Source organism: Oenanthe melanoleuca, chromosome 18, assembly GCF_029582105.1.
Source record: "Oenanthe melanoleuca isolate GR-GAL-2019-014 chromosome 18, OMel1.0, whole genome shotgun sequence".
NCBI classification, from domain to species: domain Eukaryota; kingdom Metazoa; phylum Chordata; class Aves; order Passeriformes; family Muscicapidae; genus Oenanthe; species Oenanthe melanoleuca.
This window is the reverse complement of record NC_079351.1, coordinates 10,839,693-10,865,125: the sequence shown is the minus strand read 5'-3', so window position 1 is coordinate 10,865,125 and position 25,433 is coordinate 10,839,693. Positions and strand designations below refer to the sequence as shown.

The 25,433-nt window shown below is 47.5% G+C and overlaps 1 protein-coding gene across 2 annotated transcripts in view; it reads right to left on the bottom strand.

The window, feature by feature from the left end:
* STX8 (syntaxin 8) overlaps positions 1-25,433 on the bottom strand; it is an 87,759-nt gene that overhangs the window by 51,565 nt on the left and 10,761 nt on the right. Inside the window, exons 5-7 of one of the 2 annotated variants that reach the window (XM_056506130.1) lie at positions 23,481-23,605; positions 22,106-22,198; positions 18,215-22,023 (exon numbers count right to left, since the gene is read on the bottom strand). In XM_056506130.1, the coding sequence (XP_056362105.1) occupies positions 21,911-22,023; positions 22,106-22,198; positions 23,481-23,605 (331 nt within the window). In that variant the 3' untranslated portion in view covers positions 18,215-21,910. Of the gene's footprint in view, positions 1-18,214; positions 22,024-22,105; positions 22,199-23,480; positions 23,606-25,433 lie in introns of those variants that run through there. The other variant, XM_056506128.1, reaches the window with a different exon arrangement.

Sequence of the window (25,433 nt, the reverse complement as noted above, 5' to 3'; positions counted from 1 at the left end):
CTGCACCCACCAGTGCCCAGGACTGCCCCACTCCACAGCTCTGTTTTCACTTCAGGATACCTTAATAAAGCTCCCACCTTTTTTAAGTCCTGCTAAGATTCCCTCTCCTGAACTAGAGTCTGCTACAGGATAAACCAAGCACTCAAAAGTTTATTTTGCAACACCAGACTGGGATGAATCAAGCGTGTCTGTTGCACAAGCCCCGTGGTGCTGGTGCCAAACACGCCTCTCTCAGCCCCAGCACCGCAGGGATCTCCCGGCCCAGCCTCCTCTCAAATCCCCATTCGTTCCGGGAGGTCCTGCCCATGCCTCCCCTTTGTCTGCTCTGCTCACTGGGGTGTTTGAGGAAGCTTTAACAAATCACTGCCATGGCAGTGTCAAGCTGTCAACATGACCACAAGCCCACTCTGGCTGTGAAAGGGCTGAGCTGTACAACAGGCACCGCCCAGGAGCTTGTCAGGACCCTGAACCCAGAATTCCTGCTCAGAAAAACCCTGGGTACTCTGATACAGACTAGAAGAGAGAAAGAACACTCCAAAGATTTCTGAAAAAGAAAATAAAAAGCTTCTGAGCTCCAGCCAAAAGAGATTTGAGAACTGGAATGTCTACAAAGTTTGGTTTAGCTACTTAAACTCAACAAAAAGTTTGAAATGAGCTGTGTTTCACCTGGGAAGGGAATCCCACCTCAGGGAACATTCAGCTGCTGGGGCTGAAGGAGTTTCACGAAGAACCCAGCTCTGGAGTGATGCTCAGAGCAGCTGGGCAGTGACAGCACCTCCAGAGGCACAGAGCAGGACACACAGACACACTGCCTCCAGCATCACAGCCTGAAAAGATGAAAATTCTACCACCAAAGCAAGAATAAACAGGAACTACAAGTATTAGAGGTGGCAAACTAGGAGAGGACTCTCCCTATTATTTTATTTTTGAGGTTTTTTTCCCTTTTGGAGAAGAGCAGGAAAGTCATTCCCTAATGCAAGATGTTTTAATTCACATTTTCCTTCTGACATCTCCTTCACAGGCCCACCAGAACAACCCGGGGAAAAGGTCAGACACAGCCATACATTAAGCAGCATGGAAAAACAAGGCACATCCCACGCTGAGGACACACTAATGGCTCTTTGGAGTCAACACTTCCCTAATTCACTTTTTAAGACTTTCAGTTGCAAATTTTTTATTCAGCTTTCACAGCACAAATAGCCACAAGAAAGCTACCCAAAGCCCCAACTTGCCACGTCAGGATTATTTGATATGAAGGTCACTTCCTCCAGCCCCAAGCAAACTCCTTCAAACCCTTCAAGAGACACAAGGAAAAAGGACAAGGAATACTTGTATTGATTTCAGGATATGAGACACAGGTCAAACACCGAGTGCACAAAAATAATTCCTGCTTCTAGAGGAATATAAAAGCACTAAACACCCAGAAATGCCCTGTGCTGGCATCTGTGGGGTACAACAGTGAATTCATGGAGACAGATTAATGTGCCCATGGACTCTCCAGCATTAAGGCAATTCTGACCTCTCCAGGTTGGCTGCCAATGTGATATAGGTCCAAAAGAAATCACCCTGCTCTGCTGTGAAAGAACAATAAATTGGCTTCCTCGAATACAGTGGTTAAAGAATCCGAGTTCCTGACCCTGAATGTTTCCCTAGTAGGATGCTGTGCTGTAGGGAACAATCAGGATGACATTTGCTGAAATGTGTGGGATTTATGATAGAATAGGTTGCGCGTATGTGCCAAAAGAGGAAAAAAACCCTCTTAAATCCAAGCAAATCAAGATTAATTAGCTATTAAAATAGCTGAGAGAACACAGTGCAGTACAGGTGGTACAACAAACCAGCTCCCCCTCCGTGCACAGTGACTCCAGTTGGTTTTGGGGTCACGCCGTCCGTGGATCTGCGAGCGCACTCTCACTGGGAAAAGCAAGAATTGCTTCTCCTTTGTCAACTCCTGCTCTGTGCAATTTGCACTTTCATAAACAAACCTCACGCAGCCCTTTTATAGGAAGTCCCCCTCAGTGCACAGGAAAATCCCGTTTTGCCTGGCTTTGATCACCAGGACAGGCTGAGAAGGAACTCGGGTGTTTTTACAGCGCTCCTGGTGCTGAGGAGAGGCCACGCTGCTCACATCCACCTCCCCACTCCAGCACAGCCCCTCCAGCTCCCCCCCTTCCTCCAGACTGCTGACTTTTGTTTCCCTGCTGCTAATTGCAATTACAGGTGTCCCAAAGCCTGACAGATGCCTCCTGTGTGAAAAGGCAGCGCTGAGCTGGGGCCGTGCGTGTCCAGCAAACATTCCTCAGCAGGAATCACAGCAGCCCGACCCCTCTGCCCTTCCCAGCCCCCAGCAATGCCAACAAGTCGTTCATAGCCTGCATCTGCTCAGTTTCCCTTTCAATGCTGGCTGGAGGCAAGGAGTGCTCGCAGGAGATGCCATCAATGCATCCCCACCGCAGGACAGAGCCGATGTTATTGTGAGCCTGAGGTGGAACAAGTGCACTCCCAGCAGGAGCTCCATTTGTCCCAGGAACCAGCCAGTTCTGCCCAGCCAGGGGAACCACTTCAAACCAGTCAGGCTCCCTGCAACAACAAATCTGCCCGGGCTGTGGCCAGGCAGGAGCAGCTCCCACCCTGAGCCTGCCCTTTTATCTCTGCAGGGAGGGGACTGAGGTACCCCCCAATCCTCCTGCACTGATCTTCACCCCACAGACCTTCATCCAGCTCTCCACACCCACAGAGGCTGGGAACACGATGTAGGAAAAGACTTCTTGCAGCCATGGTCTTTGTCCCCACCAACCCTGAGAAGCTGAGCCACATCCCTCCTTCCAGGTGAGGGATTTGCTCTTTCTTCCCCCCAAAATCCTTATTCTGCAACAGGGTAAACTACCATGGGATTTATTTTCCCACTATTTTCAGCAGTTCCCAGGTGCTCAGCAGGCACACAGTTAAACATTTCCAGCACTGAGAGCAGCATTGGGCATCCCTTGGTTTGTTGTGCACAGCCCAAATGCAGCAGCCCAGAAAACTGAGACACTGCCTTGGCACTGCTCCACACCTACATCAGGTGTACTCACCTACATCCACACCTCTTGTTACATTACCCCCAGCCTGGGGAAACTCCCACTACTGACAGACAAAACAATGAACATGAAAATTATTATTGAGCACATTGCCCTGGTGGAGAGGCAAGGACCAGCTGCCAGAGGCACATGGCTACCAAAACACTGAAACTTGGGCAAGAGGAAGTTCCTCTTCCCCAGGCTTTTGGAAGCCTCCTTTAATACTTAACTCTTCTCACTTAGCTGTTTCCAGGACATTTGAGCTGTTTGTTAAAGACTCAACATCCTCTGCCACTTATCTGGATAGAGGAAAAGCTATTGGATCCACTCCTGTAGTACCTGAGTTCCCTGAGCAAACTGTGACTTGCCTTACACAGAAAAAGGAGCAGAAGCCTCCCACGTGAACACCTGATCCCAGCTCAGAACACTGACAGACAAAATCAGCAGAGAAAAGCTTCCAACCCTCCCCAAAACTCACTTCTGTAAACACTTTGCTGCTCAGGGAAAGATGAGAGGGATGCAGTCAAACCAAACACCACTCAAACATCACTGGGGTATTGGCAAAACACATCCTCAGGGCTTTGCATTTTCCAAAAATACAACCTAAAGGCAAGGGAAGCTGCCTCCTTCCCCAGCATGGCTGGGCAGCACCTTAGCCCAGGACTAGGATTACTGAGGGACAGATTAATTGGAGACAGCTGCAAGGAGAACTCTCCTAACCACATGATTCATTAGTTTTCATAGATAATTACATCTGCTCACGGCCTCACACTGAATCATTCACTTAGGGAATTTTTGGGGCATTAAATTGAAATGCAGTAATCAGATTTGTTAATCCGTGGGACAAGGCAAACCAAACACAGTTTTATTCAGGGGATTGTTTATACTTTCAACATTGACATGCATTCAGCAGCAGGAAAAAATTAGCAGCATAATGTATGCTCATGAAGGTTAGAAATTATTAATGTAATCTCCCTGACTCCCCCAGTGCTGGTGACCAGACTGGGCAGTTTTCTTCCTTCTTCTGGATCACAGGTTCCTTCCCTGGATGCATCTTTGCTCCTTCCACAATCCAGTGGCTTTCTCAGAATACACAAAGATTTTCTGATATTTTTTTGATAATAAGATCTTTCCATAGAATGAAAGAATGAAAATAATTGATACTTTGGTTTGGCACTCTCTAGATTCAAAATACAGCTGGTTTTCCATTGTTGGTGTATTATACATTAAATAATCATTTTCAAACACAGTTTAACTGGTTTTATTACTCTGAAATAGCAGCACATATTCACAGATAGAAACCCCAGAAAGATCTGCAGATCCAGGCCAGTTCCTTCCCTGTCAAGTCACAAACTTTCTACCAGTCTGAAATCCATGTTAAAAACTGATAAATTTTTGCCCATTTTTTTCTGGAAGCTCATTTGGAATTTTTAATCTCTCAGTTAGAAAAGAAAAAAGTAATTTTCTAATCTGTACTATTTATGGTCAATTCATTCCCATTTTTTCTTGAACCAATATCCTTCTTTAGCTTCAGCAGCTTTTTCCCTCCCCAATATTTTACTGCCAAAACATGAACAGAAAGCAAACCATTATCTGCAATCCATCCCCAGCTGGCCAGACTGCACAGCCCAGACATCAGAGCCCTCTCTGTGCTTTCCCACTGTCCTCCACAGCCCTCACTTCTTCTCTGGACTTTCTTTTCCTCCAATTTATTCTTCTGAAACAAGAAGCAGAGAGTATTTTTCACAAAGCTGTGTCCAGGTGCAGTGACTTGTCTTGGCCCCAGGCACAACTGTTCATCTGCTCCACCTCATTTTCTCTTCCCATCAAACCAGCAGAGATCTGGTCAGGTTTAGGATGAGCTCAGGATGTGATGAGTCCATTGCTGCAGCTCAGGGGACCAAAGGCAAACTCAAGGCTTCATCCTCACAACATTTCAGGAACTCCACCCTCACCATCATGCCATGACCTGAGCCATGCTGCAGAAAATACAGAGGATGTGGCAAGAGGCATCTCATGGCACATCAGAGATCCCTCAGCTTTCAGCAAATCAGCTTTCAGAGAAGAGCAGCTCAGGTTCACCAGCACCATCCCTTTTTGGGGGGCCTAGAAACAAAGGGCAAGGCAGAGAGCCCAGCCCAAAACCACACAGTGAGTCCTTGGGCAAGCCAGGAATGCGACCACCAGACCACACTGCTCGATGGCAGCCACAACAGAGCTGCTCCTGGGGTACAGGAGAGAGCACCTTTGATACCCAGCTTGGATTCCTCTAAATCCACATGCTGCTGCTGAGACCCTGACACTGATGTGCAACCTGAGATCTCCTCCTCTGGTGAAGCTGCACCTACGCAGTCGGATTTATTCCTGTTGAGGTCTGGGGAGATGGGGGATTGCTCCAGGGAAGCTGGAACAAATTAATACTGACCTGAGAGTTATTATTTCAAGAGAAAGAAGCAGCAGAAGCACAAAGGTAAGCCAACAGCTTCTGTTTTCTTTTAGTGAAGTCTGACAACACACAGTACATTTTACCAGGATCCATCCCAAACACCCCTCAGTGATAAGCTGCTGGTGAGGCTGTTGCTGGACAGCATCCCAGGCTCTGCACCCACATCCCCATTTTTGCAACAGCTCCAAGGCTCACGCCCCTGTCACACCGTGATCCCAGAACCTGCACTGAGCTCGGCTCTCCCAGCCCAGCTCCTCAGAGCAGCACCACTTGTTTGTGTAACTGGAGACGTGTCAGGCCCTCTCCTGCCGTGATTTAAGCTCTGCCAGCGTTAGAAGGAAAACAAAGAACAAAGATGCAGAGATATCCATCATCCCAGCAGCGCCCATGGGGAGTAGCTGGAGGAATGCAGCGTCCAGAGCAGCCTCCCCTTCCTGTGCACACCGAGAGTGCTCAGCAAGGAATTCACCTCTGCTGCTGCCTGGAGAGGCTCCTGGAGCAGAGGCTGGGCAGTGCCCCAGGAATCAAGCAGGGATTTATCCCAAGGCTCCAAAGGATTCACCTTGGGCAGTGCCAGAGCCCAGCCGTGGCTCCACCCAAGATGGAGCCAAGATGGATCCGAGTCACCAGTTCTCACACTTGCATCACTTTGGCTCCATTTCCATCTTGGCTTCACTGTCCAATCCCAGCTCCAGCTCCTGCACTCCCATCCTCCCACATTCTCTCCTCCATTGCTGCTGCTTGCACTTTTTGGGGCTGAAGCTGCAGCTTCAGGTGTCCTTGGTTGTGGGGCTGGAAAAGGATTGTTTTGTGTGCCTGAGCTGGGAGGAGAACTTGTGACACTTTGTGTGGAGTTCAGAGTCACACACCAGTGCACTGCAGAGTCTGGAACATATGAAAGCTCAAACTTAAGGTCTCACTTCCAGCCCAGCCAGGGCTCAGCACCCCCAGAGGAGCTGCCTGGCCTGCAGGCACCAGGGCTGCTGCAGGTTTCTCACAGGCAGAGCCCTTCCTCTGTTACTCCTGCAAGGAATTCAACAGCTGAAAACAGCAAACCCAAGAGCCAGAGCTGTTTGCTAAGAGGAGTTTTGGTTACTCAATGCAGAAACCCACAGGAGACTTTTTTCTCTTGTTCTCCAAAAGCAATGGAGATGGTACACACGTGATTTATTAGTGCATGAGGGGCATGAGAGGAACTTGCTTCCAGGGAAAATTAAAATGCCAACTTCCCTCTCATTTACTGAGGAAAGTCAGCACAACTGGGGAGACAACTAAAATACATCAGAGAAATGCAAGAGAAATGGGGCAGCAAGCAGAGTGAGGAGCCAAATGGGTCAAATGCTGTCCCTGGAAACCTCAGCACAAAGAGACCCCAGGAGCACAGAACAGCTTCAGGACAGCTTCTCCAAGGAAACTCAGGCACAAGCCCCAGGAGCTCACTGTGCTGCCTGAAAGCAGCAGGAGCAACTGTGAATTCCATGCTCAGCAGCTCTTGCTCCCCAGCAGCAGAAGCACTTGGAGCTGAGCAGCTCAAACGTGAGGATGTGGAAGCAGAACTTGAGTCCTTCCCTTATTTACCTCACTGCATTCTCACACTGGAGAAGAGTTGAGCAGTGACTGTCAGACCCGAGGAGTAACCCAAGCACTCAGGGCTGTTTTCAGCAGCAGGAGAACCAAAGGAGCAGAGCCCCAGCACCAGGGACAGCCATGGATGTGACAGTGATGCCAACATGGGGGCTCAGCACCTTGCAGAGGGCACCACGTGCATCTCAGTGCTGGGATGGAGAAACAGACCCAGGAACCAGGCAGCCTCTCCCAGGACAAGATCAGAGACTTCTCCTCACTGAAGAGCTGGATGTGCTCGACCTGCTGAGGCTTCCCTGGCGTGCAGCACTGCAGCTGGGCAGCAACACTTCCACCTCCTCCTCTCCTCCTCCCCTCAGGCAGCACTACCTTTTTTCCCAACAGTTGGGCAATTGTCTGAAGAAGTCTAAGAGGGGAAAAACACATTCCTCTGAAACAGCATCACAGCCAGGCACAGGACTGCAGGATCATCCAACCTTACTGCTGACCCTATGCTTAAAAAGCACCTTGAAAATAAAATATAGCCATTATTTCAGGCAATATTAAAAGCAAAATGAAAAGCAGTGCCCTCTTTTTACAAAGGACAAAATGTACCTTTGGATTCCTAACTTTCCTTTTTCAAGGTTTTGTGGGTTTTTTTTCCTGTGCTTCTCTCCCACGTGGAAGGGATGAAGAAACATTGGGGAGGGTGCTGGTTCAGGACAGTTTAAGTGTGCATGAACCGGCTGTTCACTCTCAGCACAGCACTTGTGCTCCAGAGGGATCACCCCAAGCCATGACACGGCTCCTTCCTCCAGCAGACCTTCATCAATTCCAGCTGGAGACTCCTTTTCCTTCCCCCAGGGCCAAAGGGAAACTCTGTGATATTTTTCATGTTTAGGATGTGGGGAAGGACACGCAGGAACGCTGAAACATTAAATTGCTGAATTTCTCTTCCCCCTACTCCTCCCCATTTTTTTCCAGCAGAAGGGAATCTTCCCTAAACCCCTAAAACAGACCAGAAGAGCAGAGTGCATGGGAATAGCACCAAACAAAGCCATGGACCCCTCTGAGCCCCTGGGCAGCACACAGGAGTCACCACCAGCTCGACTCCCACCCCCCAGCTGGTGTTAAAACCATTTTTGATTTGGGGGAGCAAGGGGAAGAGCATCCCCTGCAGGAGGGAACACAACCCCAGTGGCCCTGCAGCACTGGGGACAGCTCTGGCTGTGTCAGCAGCTCCTCAGTTGGCAGCTTTGAGCAGAAAGAGCTGCTGCCAGCAATGACACATTTTACCCAAAATCTCCTGAGCAAAGCTAAATTTGGAGAATTCAGTGTTTATCACCATTGCTTTGATCCAGAAACACCAGAGAATGTGATGGGAGCTTCAATGGAGCAGCCATGGACAGCCCAAGTAACCAAGAACACTTGGGCAGGACTAGAGCTGTGTCTGTGGTTGATTTTCACACAATAACTGCTAGTGAGAACTTTTGGAGAGCTTCCCTCCTTTCAAAAACCAAACCTCTCACTGAAGCCAGCAGTGCCAGTCAGTTTATGAAATGTTTTTATCCCCAATTGAAGGATGGGGGTTTGGCTGTGTTTGTGTTTGGCAATGTCTGTACATTTGGATGATTTAGGCAGACAAGATCTGCTGCCTTTAATGCCCAGCTGCTCCATTTAATCCCTGTAAAAACTGGCTTTCCCCTTCCAATTTCTTTAAACACTACTGGGAGGCTTGTTTAAAATACACCCCTTGTAAAGGCTCCTGGCAACTCTGAAATGTGAATTTTCCTCAATCTTCCTGCTAACTTCAGGGGATAAACTGTTCAGCTGTCACCATGTCACAGTGTGGGTGATGTTAATGAGCTGGAGGGGAAGCCAGGCCACAGAACCCCGAGGTTCCACTCCACTTCCCTCTGCCCTCACCCAAACAAGGTCTCTTGAGGAGCTCTGACAGACCAGGAGTCCCCAGGTCCTGCAGAAGAGCCAAGCACCTGCCAGCAAACACTGACTAAGATCTACTAATTCAGGTCCAGGAGTGTGATGGCACCAAGTGGCCACCAGGATTTGGACAGCAGGAAAAAGTTCCTGGGCATGGAACTGGATCTGCCTCCCTGGAGAGATGATCCCTGCAGGTGTCTGACAGGGTCAGGCCCACATCTGCACTTGCAGTGGGATGTTACTCCTCCTTCAACTCACCTGCACATCAAATACGTAGAGATTGTGATAAAAAAATAAATATAAGCAGCTTTAACAGATATCAAACAGAAAAACTCCACATATATCAGAAATTACATTAATTTGGCTTGGTATCCTGTACAAGTTGAAAGCCTGAAGCAGAGCAAGCCTGGCATGTGCTCTCTTCAAAACATTCCCCAGCCCCTGTATTAATGGGTTTTTCCTCCATTATTCACAGAAATCTGAAAGTTTCTCTTCCAGCAGGGACTGAGGAACAATTTTTACCTTCAGAATAAAACCATGTAGAGACACAACTGCTCAGGGCAGTTTGCAATCACACTTGCACTGAGAAATCTGCCTCATGCTTACAACAAAGCTCTAAGATTTCTTTTAAATCAGCTGTGATTGTTGTATTTTTGATTTCTGTTTCCTTCTGAGGGATGTAAACTTCCCTCACTCAACAAAACCTGCTGCCATTCCCTTCCAACAGGAATTCCCTTGGACACAGCTGGGTAGGGAGCACAGGGCAGATTTGGGGGTTATTTCCACTTCAGAGCTCCCTTATGCCAGGAAGTGAAACACAAACCTCTCCCACATCTCCCTGCAGGTGGGGGGCATCTCACAGGTGTTGTGTCCTGCACACTGCCATGGGCAGGCAGAGCTGGGTTCAAGCCCTGCTGGCCTCTCCCCAGCACCTGCCCCCCAGATAAAATCAGTTCCAAGCTCAGGGAGGCTCAGCAGCAGCACCAACCTGAGGTGAAGCTGGCCCTGGAACAGAAGGGAGGAATACACTGATTTTACACTCAAACCCTCAGCCCTTCCCTCCCAAAAGTCCTGTGGTCTCCAGCTATGAAAGTCATTTTCCTTTCATTGAAAACACACCACCCACATTAGCCATCAGCCAAACTATTGCAGTTCCCTTTGTAACAAAGCATCAAAGGAGCTTTTCCCTAACAAGTGAAGTCACAACAGCTTAACCAGTGCAAAGAGCCACTCTGCAGCTGCAGTTCAGCTCTGAGCACCCTAGAACGACCTGGGATTAGTGACACGGAGCAGCTGGAAAATCCAGCACTGACCCCAACTGCTCACAGATGCACCAGTACCAGTAAATCATCTCCAGCCCCAAAACTCTTGGATAACTTAGCACATGAATGTGTGCCATGCTGGAGTCTCCTCTATCCCCAGGCTGCTGCTCTGAGGCAGCTTGGCCCTAAAAATAATTTCCAAGTGAAAATACATTTTTGTAGTGAGTACATATGAGGTAGGCCATGTCCTAAGCTCAAGCAGAAGGAAGCTTTCCTCCCAGCTTATCTGATTTTCTATTCATTGCAAACACCACGTTTTGGAAGGCCACTTCAGAGTTCAGTTCTCACTGCTGATTTTCCTTGGCAAGACCCCAGGTTATCTGCAAGCCCTGGCTGAGAACCCAGCTGTGACACCCACACCCCTCTGCACAGCAACTGGGTGACACAGGGATGTGGGAAACCTTGATAATCCAAAATAAGGGCAGGTGGCAGAGTAATTAACATCAGATCCCAGGGGGATGCAGGAGTCTGAGAGGCAAGGAACAGCAAAGCTGAGAGATGCCCTCCCAGTCCCCAGCCTGCCTGGCACTGTCCCTGCCTGGAATGATCCCTCCCTGCCCCACACTGAAGTCCCAGTGGGCACCCCCTGCCTTCCCTGTCCCTGCTCCTGTCCCAGCCTCCAAACCAGGAGCAAGGAAAGGTCCTGCTCACCCCTCTGCCCAAGCACAGCTTGATCAGGGAAATATCACCTGGAGAAAATGAAGCAGACAAACAAACACGTCTCTGCTGGAGCATCCCCCAGGAGATTTCTGAGCTCAGCCAAGTCCTTGATGGATTCTTCCTCAAGCCAAGGACCATCCCACATCAGTCCCCTCCACCACTACCTGTCTGTGCTACAGCACAGGTAATATAATTAAAATCATTAACAGAGTTTTAACACAGTAAAATTAACAATTTTTAAGTTTCTTGCCCAAATCACCATGTTTCCCACCCTAAGTCCCTCACACAAAATGGCAAAGGTGACAAAGCTGATGACAACCAACCAGAAAGAACCAAAACTCTTCTCTCTACACCCAAAAGTGCTTCTTTGCTCCATTAAGGAGAAGCTGGATCCTGATCCCTCTTCCCAGTGCTGCTGCAGGGCACCACAACCCCAGTGCTGCCACAGGTCTGGGGCTCTGTCACTGGGACTGGGCTGTCTCCTGGTGCTGCCCCCTCTAGATCCCACAAACACAAAGCTCAGGGTTATACAGAACAAACAGCTGGACAGTTTATACCAAATGTTATCTTATTTTCACATGTGATTTCCCCAAACCATATCAAACCCAACTTGCTGAAATCCTGGCAGGACTGAAAACCAGTATTTGTGCTGACACCTGGAGGAGCTGATAGAGCAGTGGGGAACCCTGGGGTGGGGCCCAGGGTGTCCTGCTCCAAACTGGGAACCCTGGGGTGGGGCCCAGGGTGTCCTGCTCCAAACTGGGAACCCTGGGGTGGGTCCCTGGTGCCCAGCCCAGGGTGTCCTGTTCCAGACTGGGAACTGTGGCCTTGGTATCTCAGAGCCCAATCCATCCCTTTTTATCACAAAGGTATCACTTGAATTCCTCCCCCAAGCTTGGAAAAAGGCTGTCAGGCCCAGATGTTTCAGACTAAAGACTGGCCCCAAACCAGCATTTTTCAGCAAACTTGGTCCTGTAAGAAAATTTCCAACAAAATGTTGAGATCAAACACCCCTGGAGCTGTTTCAGCACAATGATCCACACAGCCAAAAGGCAGATTTGATTGTGCCCCTGCACTTTGATGCCAGACACTTCATGCTATGGGACCTCATGTACCTTGTGTGATTTATTCCCTTCATGTGGAGTGTTCCTTGTAAAACTGCTGGGAGAAAGTAAAGTGGAATTTTGTCTGCTTCCACATCCAAGACTTGTACTACTGTTGTGCTGGAGGATTATTCCAGTTACTGATGTCTGGAAACAGCAGTTCACAGGGAACAACAAGTACATCCCACTCCCTCCCAGAGCTCCCTGGGATCACAGGAATGGACTGGAGCCAAGGCAGGGCATTTTTCACAACACATAAACAGGAGAATACCCACATCAACTTGCTTTGGGATGCAGAGGGATGAAACACATTTAATACATCAGCAATTCAGACAAAAAGGTTACACTCAAGCTTGCAAGGAAGTTACTTTAATTAATAGTAATATTTTAGCATAATGATTTTATCAGTTTATAAGTGATATCAGGATGCTCTAAGATATCAATTCAATGTTTTAAAAGAATGCCATGTTTATATCACATTAATTTTCTTTCTGACTGAAACACAGCTTTGAGGAAGCAACTGCTCCCAGCTTTCCCCCTGCCATGACTCTGGCATTAAATAGAAAAGTCTGACACAGCACAAACCAAAACTCCTCTGGGCAAAATCAGCTCCCACAAACACTGTGGGCACAACCTGGCACTTCAACTTTCTTTAAACTTAACACTTAAAAATTACATGGCAAGTAAGTGCTGCACCTATGAATTGGTTCTGCTGCCTCACCCCAAGCCAAACTTCTTGGGAGCAACAAACTGGAATTGTGAGCTGTGCTGGCCAGCAGCCCAGTGGAACAGTTTCACCCCCAGGATTTTGGGCATGGTAAGTCAGCATCTCCAGAGGACTGCACAGAAGAGTCAGAGCAGCAATATTTTCTGCTCAGGAGATGAGGAGGGATGGGAAGCCATGCACTTGGAGGTAATGGGAAAAGCAGGAGAATGTGCTGCAGAGCCCTGAGCAGGCAGCTCAGGCTGGGTAAGCCCAGTTCAAAGCACTCCTCAGATTCCAGCAATGCCTCACGAGCACAACGTGCCCAGAAACGTGGTTTTCTTCTCCTCTCCTGTGCTGGAACCGTGCAGCTTCCAGCCCTACAGGTTTTCTGGGAAATCTATTAAAAGCCCATGAAGTGCCCAGCAGGCCTGACCGAAATCACCATGACAGGAGCAGCTGGTTCCCACCAAGCATGACCCCTTTAAAGCTGGAGATCACCTCCTCTCCAGCAGTGCCCTCAAGCAGCTCCTCCAGGGATGTGGGACAGAGCAGCCACCTCCTTCTTCCCCCCATGAAACCTCAAAAACCCTCCAAGAAGGTGAAGGAAGCTCTGAAGTCAGAGTCTTTAATGTACACACTGAAGTAGAAACCATCAAGCTGTATTTCACTGCCACAAACTGCAAATATTTTAAAATAAAGCATTATTTTTAGCCTAAGTGGTGCTCAAGGACTTGCCCAGAGACAGGGAAATGTCATCATGAGAAAAGGCTGAAGCAGCCATGTCCTGCTCAGGGCACAGAGACAGCACTTGGGATCCTCTCTCAAACCTTAAAACCTCCCCTGATTCAGCCAAAAACCAGAGGAGAATGAGTCAGGCAGAACACCTTGGTGTATCTACAAGGGTAAAATAAATCAAATTATACAGAAACTTGCATAACATTTTCCTAGATCCTCTAGCAAAGCTGTTCTGCACAGGGCACTTTATCCCCTGCCTTCCTGTGCCACAAGCAGTGACTGCAAGGTCAGGATATAGAATTGCAGCTGCTCCCAGACAGGTAAGGATTTACCAAAAAGGGCTGTAAAGGAGAACAGACTGGGTTTGTCCCTTCCTGCTCCTTTATGATGCATGACAGACATCCTAAGAAAGCAGGAAAGCAGGCTGGGAAAATAAATCCCCTCTCCACAGTCTCAATTTGAGATTTTCTTGAACGAAGGAAAAGCTAAATTAACGTGGAAAAAAATCATCAGCGTTTTGAAATATCTACAATTACAGTTAGGTTTTGTTTTCTTTTTAAACAGTTTAAATCAAATGCCTGAAGCAGCAGATGGGAAACTCTCATGTGCTAAAAGTTGAGGCTTCTACCAGAGCTCTCCATTAGGAAACGAAAGACAAGGCTTAACAAAGAAGATGTTTAAGATCATAATTCTTATCAAAAAAATCCTGAAAGGCTTAAAAAAGTTGGAAACTCATTTCCCCAGCAGTTCTGGTCCCTGTGCAGACAGATGGAGGGAGACAGCTTCCCCCTCTCCAGCACGGGGTGGGTGAGGTAGGGATTGACTAACTGTGGAAAAATCCACATAATTGAGAAGACAAATGTTGAACAGTTATTTTATGGCTTGAACTATTGAAGGAAAAAGGCTGCCCGTGCCAAGGGGCCAGGCAGGCTGATTGTGTGAGAGCAGCCCTGGGCAGCAGCAGCACTTCCATCCCCGCCAGGTGCGGCTCTGCCCGGGGCTCTGGGTGCTGCAAACACCCTGGGAGGGGCAGCAGCATCTCCCCTGTCACACAGGGCAGCAAAATCCACAGCAGGACTGGGAGCACGACCCACTGCTGAGCCATGTGCTGCTTCCCAGGAGAAGCCCTATTTGCAGTCACTTAAAATGAGGAAAAGCTGTAACGACTCAGGCTGGAGATTCCCAGCTTGGAGCCTGCTTCCAGATGAATTTTCAAAAATAAAATAAAGTTCCAGCCAAAATATCCAAGCCATTTCAGAACAATGCTATTTCTTCCATGTTAAGACTCTGCAGTGGCCTCAGGAGCTGCAGTACCCCAATGTTTTCAGTGACACACACAGAAAATAGAGGGGAATGGAAAAGGACCCAGGAGGGGAACTGGTTGAGCAACAACGCTGGAATACAGATGGGTGGTTTCAAAAGTGAGGATTAGACACATTTTCAGAAGGGGAGATTAAAGATCAAATCAATAAAAGCAGCAGAATAAGCAGTCTGAAGGAAGCCAAGTTATAGAAGAGAGAGGAAAGAGCGAGGCTAGGGAAGGTCCCAACAGAAAACAAGAACTGGCCCAGCCCAGCTCCTGCTCTGACCCAGCTGAAGCTGTCTGCAATTATAGATGCTCCTAAAGGTGTCCCTCCTGACACAGGCTGGGTAGGATTTTTTTGTTCCTTCTGATCTCGACTCAATCCTGTTACCAAAAGCCTCCCTCCCCTCTTGAAGCAGCTTTGCTCCATTCTTCCAGAGCCTGTGCTCCCATCTCACCTTCTGGCCTTCACCCAGCTACCCCAGCAGGTGCCCTTGCCTGGCACTTTATTCTTTCCATAAGGCTCTTGCACAGAAAAAATCCAAATTCATTTGACTCTTACAAGGCCAGAGCTGTCATCTCCCCAGTGCTTAGAAGGATTTTGTTCTGCTGCCCCAGTCTGACTGCTAGAAACCCATCCCAGCAGAGTCTGAGGCTGCACAAGGACAGAAACCCATCCCAGCAGAGTCTGAGGCTGCACAAGGACAGAAACCCATCCCAGCAGAGTCTGAGGCTGCACAAGGATGGAAACCCATCCCAGCAGAGTCTGAGGCTGCACAAGGATGGAAACCCATCCCAGCAGAGTCTGAGGCTGCACAAGGACAGAAACCCATCCCAGCAGAGTCTGACAGGCTGCACAAGGATGGAAACCCATCCCAGCAGAGTCTGACAGGCTGCACAAGGATGGAAACCCATCCCAGCAGAGTCTGACAGGCTGCACAAGGATGGAAACCCATCCCAGCAGAGTCTGACAGGCTGCACAAGGATGGAAACCCATCCCAGCAGAGTCTGACAGGCTGCACAAGGATGGAAACCCATCCCAGCAGAGTCTGAGGCTGCACAAGGATGGAAACCCATCCCAGCAGAGTCTGAGGCTGCACAAGGATGATTGCTCCTTGTTCCTCCCTGTGCTGTCAGCAGCCCTCTGCGAAGCCATGGCCAGGACACCTCACACCTCCCTCATGCTGCTCCAATCATCCAACACTGCTGAAATTACCCTGTGCCTGAGCTCCAGAGCCCCCTGTGCAGGTTCCCATCTGGCTGCTGACCCAGGCTTGCAGACAGATCCATTCTGCAGTGCCTGCCCTGCTTTTTCCACACTCGTTTTAAGAATATCAGGAAATTTCACAGATAAATAAACACTGGAAATACTGAAGCAGCAAAGTCTTGTACTTAAAAGGTTAGGAAACACTATAAATACTTTTTTTTGTGTAGATACCTTTCTCAAAGCAATGCAAATTCAGTGTAACCTTGGTTTCCATCACCCAGCAGGCAGCACAGGCAGGGTTACTTCCTTGACAGATACCAAATAATTTGTTTTATCCTCATCACCCAGCACAAGCACATTCCTCATGGCCTGCACACAACTCCAGCTCTGCTCTGAAGAGTTAAAGCTTCCTCACAGACCTTCCCATGATGGCCCTCCTGACAGCAGCTCTGAGTGTATTTTGATTTTGACAGCTTCCCTGGGAGGTGAACACTATTATTCCAACTCAGATGGAAAATAGGAAAACTAATAGTTAAGGTTTATTTTGGACATTCAGTAAAAGAGAGTTTTACTCTCTTTTTAAAACCACATGCAAACCACACCTTATCTACCTTTCCAAGCAATATCTCACATTCTGATGGATTTCAGGGACATGCTTTGTGCTGGACTTGGCAGTGTCAGGGTACAGCTGGACTCGGTGATGTTGAAGGTCTCTGATGAAATGATTCCACATCCCCAGTCCTTCCTGGGGATGGCCCAGATGATCCTCAGAGATCCTTCCCAGCCCAAGCATTCACTGCAGGCAGAGCTCAGCCCCTGCCAAGTGCCAGTGCTCCAGACCCAAGGCAGAGCAGGGGTGCCAGCCAGGCACACAGAGGGAGCCACTCCTGGGAAAGCTCAGCTTTTGAGGGATGGGTTAACCCCTTCATTCCCAGCTCCTGGGCAGCAGCACAGACACTTCTATGCTCTGAGGCAACATTTATCTGCTGCTGCTGCTGCCACAAACCCCCTCACAAGCCTGGCCTCACTCTAAACGTTTTCTCACACCTGGAAGGAACAGGGCTGGGACCTTACAAACAGTTTCTGTCACCACATATGCACAGTTCAACCCCAGAAGAGATCAAGTCCCATACACAAAATGAGGCAAGACCTGCAAAAACAGCAGGCAAGTGTTTCAGGATTAAAAATACACCCAAGAAGTGCTGTGTAACCTCAGGTCTGCCACTTCCCAGCTTCTCAGTGGTCATATCCAGACTAAGTACTGCACTATTTAGACCACTCAAGACAAAAAGCAAAGTGAATTTTTCCCCTGGGAAGGGTTAAATCCACTTAAACAATGTGCAATAAAGACAGAGCAGTGCCCCAGTAACACTGAAGCTGTTGCTATTCCATACAATAAGCTCAGGAAGCAAAATTAAAACCTATCTGCATGGTCTGAGGTCACTCAGGCTAGGGATGGTTATTTTACATCTGAATATTAAAAACATATGGGCCTCTAGGGAGGTTTCTAGCAAAGCTGAACCTGCTGGTGCTCAGCCTTTCCCAGGGAATGCTGAACACCTCCAGAGCCCACCAGGCAGGACTGGAGCCATCTCCAAGGGGTCACAGCAGGCAGGGCTGGAACTCCATAGGATGAATACGGATATTGTTTAGACAAGATGATGAACATTCCTAAAAACTCAATCTTTAATCATTTGTGATTTACAAACTAATCCTAACAATGATGCAATGCATCCCCAGCCCCACTGGTCTGAGGCTCATAACTCAAGCACAGCCCATACACAGTGCTAATTAGTTTGTATTACAGCAAAAATGCTCTTAATAAACAGAAATGTGAAACGACTTTTGGGTTTTGCACTAGCCATATAAATAATCTTTAGGAGAAGCCTTTACTGTCCATACCCTGGCTGCACCAGGAGCCTGGGGCTGAACACTGCCCTGGGAGAGGGCAACCACATTTCTGGTGCTGTTTCCAACAAGTCTTTACATCACCAGGAATATTTTCACTCCCTTTACTGATGATGCCAGGACAATTCTCTAGGTGTAGACACAGCAGCAGCCAGAACAAGTCCAGTCTCAAGCATTTTGAGGGCAGTGTGTTTTAGTTTGAAAGATAGGTGTTTGCTAAGGAAGGTAGGAGCTTTTTTTGGATTGGAGAATGTAAACTTCTTTTTGAATTATTATAATTTTGAGATTAAGGGGTTTTAGCCAAAGATATGAGAATAGGAGTAACAGTTTTTTATTAGTATGCTTAATAAGGCAAATAAAACAACAATTATGTTATTAATAATAAACAGAACAAGGGACTCAGCAGTAGTAACAAAAATCTCACACCAGGCTGAGCTGAGTCCCCCATGGAGGGTTTTGTGCCACCCACTGTGACCAGAGGTGACACTGCAACCTTGATTTGCAAAGCTATTGTAAACAAAAACATAATGCTACAATTTCTGGCCGGTTTCAGAAACTTGATTTTGACAAGGAATTCAAAATGTTACATAACCATATAATTAAAGGATTATTATGACAGATAGTTTACTTAAAATTATCCAGTCTGGTTAAGAGCATCATAACTGGATACAGCATTCTCCTAACCAGGAAAAGGACATAAAATGTCTGATTTTGAAGCTTATATATTTATGAATTTATTTATGCTCTGCTATAAACTTCAAGAGGAGCCAGAAGCAAAAGAACCCATCCTCAACAGAGCAAAGCAAACGGACACTGACAGGGGAAAATTGCCAAACAGGGCAAGTTTTGCAAGCTCCCAATATTTACCATCCATGCCAGAGTACTCTATTCTCATGCAAGCATGTCACAATGAGAAAACAACATCTCTATAAGGGTAAAACAAACAGCATTCACAATTTCTGAAAGCATTCTTCCACAATTATTGCACTAGATTAGATTGCCTCATCACCAGGGCCAGAGGCCATTTACACTATTTTCTTTCTTTTTTTTTTTTATGGAACAGATGAAAGGATTACAGAAAGTTTTCTGGGGCCAAATTTGGAGCTAATGATGGGAAAATTCTTTTGCTAATCCCCACTGCTAGCAGACTCCTGAGGCTGGAAAAAAACAAAGTCTCCTGGTACCCTGCTCCTATTTTGCTCATCAGTGCAAAGGTTTACAAAGGCCATCAGCTTTCAGCAGAGCCTTAAAATCTGCAGGACAGGGCTACAGTGAAAACCTGAGTAAAGAACCACATGAGACTCCCACTAAAACTGGGATGCTGCTCAATGAAAGGCAAGGATGGGACTCAGCAACCACATCCATCCCAGCTGTGCCCGGGGGCAATGGGCTTTTCCAGGATATTGTGTGCCAGGCAGGCTGGAGGGATCCCACCTGAGCAACCCCTGCTGGCTCCACAGCATTCCTGGGATGACAGATGTGCAGCTAAGCCAGGCTGGTGTCACCTGGTGTCACCACCAGTCCAGGGACAGGGACAGGGACCGACCTTTCCATGGGCACAGCTCCAGCAAACCCCAGCGATGCCCTGGGACAAAGCTCCAGCCCTGCTCCTCCTCCCAGGAGGCACCTCCCTCCCAAAGGCAGAGTTTAATCACTTTGCAGTCATTTAACAAACACAAAGGAATTCGCATGCACCGGCTCTGTGAGGAGTAAACTTTGCATAATGAATCAATGCCTGGGTCCTGCTGCATCTGCAAACACACAGCTACACCAGCTGGCACTGGGGGGAAACGCCTCTGGCACCTCGGAGAGCTGGGGAGCAAACACCTCCAGAGAGCCACAGCTGCCTTGGAATGGGAAAAGCAGACCTGAGGAACAGGTCTGCAAAATCAGTACCCGGCTCCCTAAAGCCTAATTCATTAATGCACATTATCAGCTACTTCTGAATTAAGCCAGGTTTTATTTGAGCAGCAGGACAAGCCACAGGCACCTCCTGAGCTGCAGAAGATGGGAACATCCCCAGCAGGTCGGGCAAGTGGAAGTCAAGCTTCCCACAGAAAGGGGTGGCTGGATGGAAAATCTGACTCGAGGAAAAAGAAATGTTGAAGCAGCACTTTAATGAAGATGAACTTCCCCTGGCTCCCCACAATGCAGACGATGCCATTATCACTCAGCACCAGGAAGGAAAGGGATTCCAGGGAAGGGGAAATTGCAGGGCAGTTATCCTCATCAGCCTGAGCGTGCAGCAGTGACACGAGCTTGGCACAGCGCCTGAGCAAAGTCTGCTCGTGCTGAAGCACAGGGCATGAAGCAAGGTGTGCACAGGGAAACAGCCCCTGGAAAATGTTGCTAAGGATTTCAGCTTTTCCAGGGTGCCAGTGGCAACAAAATGTCTGACCTTATCCCCCCCCACATCAGCCAAAAAAGCCCAAAAAAAAAAGGGATTTCGGAAACAGGGGAGTTCCACTCGCCCGGCAGGGATGCAGCCAAGTGCTGAGTGATCTCCCCACATCTGCCAGGCTCTGTCCCAGCTCTTGGACAGCTGCAGCACCTCCTGATGACACTTCCTACACGGCTGGCAGGTCTGCTCTCCTGGCTCTGGGACCCAGCACACACAATCCTCACCACTCCCACTCCAAACTCAGCTGAGTTTCCCTTTTTTGAGAAAGAGTTGCCTGCAGCTCAAGGTAGAGCTCCCATGAAAACACAGGAATTTTGCTCTAGGCTTTCTAGCTATAAGACAAACAACATCAGCACTATTTGCATTCTTTATAAAAAGGAGGATTAAATATTTTCTATTTCACAGACATTTTGAGGCCTCAGTGCTAGAATAAGTCTGGCAAAAATTCAATGGCACAAAACACAGAACCTTCAGGGTCCCAAAACATAAGAATCTGGGGAACCATCCCCAACCCCCAACAGAGAAATGGGACACAGATCATGCATTTTCCTGAGGAGAAACCAAAGTTTCACAGAGTCCATAAACATGCTCATGCTTCCCACCTGTTTCCTATTTAGAGAAAAAAAAAAAAAAAAGCAATCAATATGACTTTTTAAGCAGCGATTAATAAAGGAACCTATGAGATGAGACCCCCTAATTGAAAATGTCTTTCCTCACATGAGGCAGAGGATCCAAACATGACAAGAGCACTAAGCAGTCTCTCCCAGCTGCACAAACCCTTCCTTAACAACCTTAAGATTAATAAACAAAGACATATTCTAGGCATTTCCTATCCCTCGTGGATTTAGCTGTGGCAAACAGGAGAAATCCATCCTCCTGCTTCAGAGCAGAGCTCCATGCAGCACCTCATGGCAGGGATGTGAGTTTGGGAACCCCTCACTCCAAGCAAACTCACAGAGAGACACAAAGGGAGAATCTCATCCCAGGAAGAAGCAGCATCCAGGGTTAGATTTCAAGGTTATCACTTAGTATCAAGGACACTGCCCTGCTCAGTGCTGAAGCACAGGGGTGCTGCCTTTGTGAGAGGGAGAAGCTGGCAGGGCCCTCCCAGGACTATTCCAGGAGGAATGGAAAAGTCAGGAGCACTGGAGATTCTGCTCTCCCAGGGCAGCTCATGGCATGTGCACAATGAAGTAACACAGCAGATTTACCAGCAATTCCACTTGGCCCATGGCCCCCTGAAAGGAACTAGGTGCTCTCCTGGTTCAACATTACACTTTATTTGATCTTCACTCACTGCCATGAACCCTCCCAAACCAAATCCTTTGGAGCAAACAATGCAATGCTGCTTTAATTGCTGGCTTAAGACTTTTCCATTTCAGTTAATCAGGAAAGACACAGAATGAGAATGCTCAAGTGAAGCCCTGCAACACATAAAAACTGTCATAGAACAGAAAAATGCAGAAGATGGAGTACAAAATTAATTCTGTACTTTGCACCAGTAATCACCAATCTCTTTGTTCACAAGTCAGGCTTGGGGAAACACCCCAAGTGTTTTACACTGGACACAGCCCACAGGGAAAGGAGTGAGGCACAATAAAATCAGGTGGTGAATGGGCAGATCTGCAGTGGTTGTTTGAACATAAACCTTTAGTGTCAGCTGCTTGCTCTGTGGGCAGAAGGAACACAGTGAGGAGAGGAAAAAAACAAATCCCAGTCTTACATAAAAGTGAAGAAAATCTTGTCCTTACCATTCTGCTCATCCAGCTCATTCCCAATTTCCTGCCCCATTTGTTTCTGCCGGGATATGATTGAAGAGAGAGCATCCAGTCCAGCATCTTGTTCTGCACCAGGAAAATATATTAAATTATTTTGAAAAGTTCCTGAAATGGCAGGCTACATAGGTGGAAGTGAAGAAAAAGCATCTACTCTGTGCTTGAAGGGCTAAAATGCATTAAGAAAAACATATGAACACAACATGAAAATTAATCCTTATGGCAAAAGTACTCTTGAAATAATGTGAATGATGGGTAAATAATTTCTCTACTCTGGCTGGGACATTTTGCTGAGGATCCAAAAAAAAAAAAATCCAAGAATTTAACATTCAGCTGTTACTCAATCATAAGTGCAGGAGATTTTTCTGGCAAACACAGCGAGCTCCTGATTAGCCTTTTTAAATTTTCCAAGCAACTTTTAACATGAATAAAAGAAAACAGGTGATGCAAACACCAAAGAACTCAAAGAGATTTTTAAAGCTGCAAGAGGACCCAGAGGGTGGGAGAGAGCTGAGGGCAGTGAAAGTGTGATGTGCTCCCAGAGCTCTGCAGAACTCCTGAGTGAAGAACCACCTCCCCTGTGTCCAGCAGGCTGCCACAACCTGCAGCTCTCCCTGCCCAGAGCTGCCAGGAGTGGCACAGGAGGAGCTGCAGAGTGCCCAGGCACAGCAGTGATGCCCAATGCAGTGGCCAGGACACTCTTCACTTCAACAGCCCTCCAACACCTCATTCAGCCTCAGTTTAATTACCTACAATGGAATTAAAAACACAGCTGAGGTTCCTCCTGGACCAGACAGGTTCTCCTGAGCTGCACACAAGCTGTTCCCAGGCAGACTGAAGCAGGCCTTATCTGGAGACTGATTTCATTCCAAACCTGCCAATATTTAATTGCCTGGAAACAATCTCATTGACCACCTGACCTCCTCAGGCTGAGGTTTCCCACTACTTCCAAAGCTGGAGATTCCTTATGGGTGCAGAGGGCCAAAACCTAAAGACCCTTCTTGGATGAGTTAATTCTTACCTCACCTTAATACCTTACCTGTCCCAATTCAACAAGACATTTAATGCACCCAGCAACACCCAACACCCAGTGCAATTATGTGATCACACTGCACACCAAAACCATGAATATGGGCAAAATCAGGACTTGCACGATTTAATTTAAGTTTCCCCCAGTTAAGAACATTGCAAGCACAATGCTGCTCCTGGAAATACAGAAAGCTGCCTGGGGCTGCTGTGTTTGACATCTATAAATAACAAAACTTTAGCACAGCTTGGTGTGTTGGGGTTCAAATAAAGGCTCCTCTCTGAGTGCCAGAGGTGCTCAAAACAACCACAAAGGCTCTTGTACCTTCAATGATCCTTCTCTGCTGCTGCCTGAGCTCATCAAAGCCAAGTCCTCTGGTCTCCTCCGACTCTTCCAAGAGCCAGGGGTTGGTGACGCCTCGTTTGGCCCCTCCTGCCATGAGGCTGGACCTGAAAAGAGTTCCAGTGAGTGATTTCCAACCCCAGCCCCTGGCTGTGTGCTCTGCCAGCAGCACACAGGGCTGAGCACTCCTTGGGGCTCTGTGCAAACCCAGCAGGAATCAGCCAAAGGCAACCCCCAAGAACAAATCCATCCCACAGGCTGGAAGTGGTAAGGCAGGAGAGAATTCATTTTTCAGGGATAAATAGATTGTATAACATATCCACAGACTGTATAATATATCCATATAAAATGTTGTTTGCATGTAGCACACACAACATTCCTGGGAATTACATTATTCCTGTATTTGCTATATGATCAAAGCACAAACTTATAAAAATACTGCTACAGCCTCAAACAGTGAAAGGATCCATTTGTTAAGTGGTGCAAATCAGATGAGAATTTTAATTCCCTGTAATTCTGACCAAACCTAACCAGGAACATTCCTGAATTTCAAAAACTGTAGATGGACACAGGTCTGGCATCAACCTGAATGAGAAGCCAGGAACACACACTTAAATGAAAGAGTAATTAAATAATGGGTTTTCTTTTCAAAGAATTATGACTTGAGATTGCTCACATTACAGACACTTCCCTGGTGACCACAGAAAACAAGTTTTCCATGTCCAGGGCACATAAATCCAAGCAGTAAAATGAAACCCCACTTAAATATTTCCTCAATACCAGATTTCTGGTTTCTGCCTTTCAGCTCCTCACTGGTTTCTCCTCCAAGACAAGCGTCATGACAGACTGAGAGTCCCCTGAACCCAGAACTGCAGCTCAGGTTTAGGGGGAGGCTTACTTCCCCCACAGATGTTCACAAGTGGGAGCTTCTGCTTTCTTTTCTTTACTCTGTATTTCATTCCTATTTTACCCTTTCCCTGCTCTTTCCAAAGCACTTCCACAAACAACCCAAGAACAGAGAGAGGGCTTTTAGGATCAATCAAATTCTCAATTATTTTAGTGACACCAAGACCTAAATTTGAATGTTGCAGTTGTTTTGGTGTTTTTGATGGAGTTTTTGATGGAGTTGTTCTGCAGGAGATGCTCTGATGCTGCCCAGTGCCCACACCTGCTGGGCACGGCTCTGTGGCCCAAGCCCAGGGCAGGAGGTCCCTGTGCACAGGGACATTGGGGCCAGGAGGGCTCAGGCCCTGCTGGCACTGAAGGGTGTCTGAGCACAGCCCAGAGCTCGGGCTGGAGCTCCTGGAGGAATCCTGGGGAGCTGGGGACATCTCCTGGCCATGGGATGGAGCAGCACTGCAGGAAAATCAGCCCCACACGAGAGCTCTGCAGCTCCTCTCCCTGGGCATTGCAACCCAACTCAAGGTGAATTCAGAACGAAAAATAGAGAAAAAAAACTTTTTTTTAAAAAATAAAAGTGGCTAAAAAGCACTTTTTATAAATCTTAAAATCTCCCTTAACCACCCCAGTGATGCTGAACACCAAGCAGCTGGGTGTCAAGGGCAGCACCAAAGAGGAACTGGGATTCTTCTGCATTCCAGTCCTGCACCTCCATTAGATTTCCATGTATTTATCGAGGTAGGCAATCAGGCTTGATTAGAGAAACTTACACACACCTGGAATGCAGTTTTACACATTACCCAGCTTTCCTCCCTGCTTTGGGGGATTAAATATTCTCTTTTATCTCCCAGTCTCACAACTGGCACCAGGTTTGTGAACACGACAGAAACAAGATGGAAACATCACTGCAGCTCACCCAATTCAGTTCAATTAGAAGGACACAAAATCCAGTGCAACAACATCTGACAAAGTTGTTTAACTAAAGCAAAGGGAACATAAAGCTCTCTGCTTGCTAAAAAGAGCAGAACTATTTCT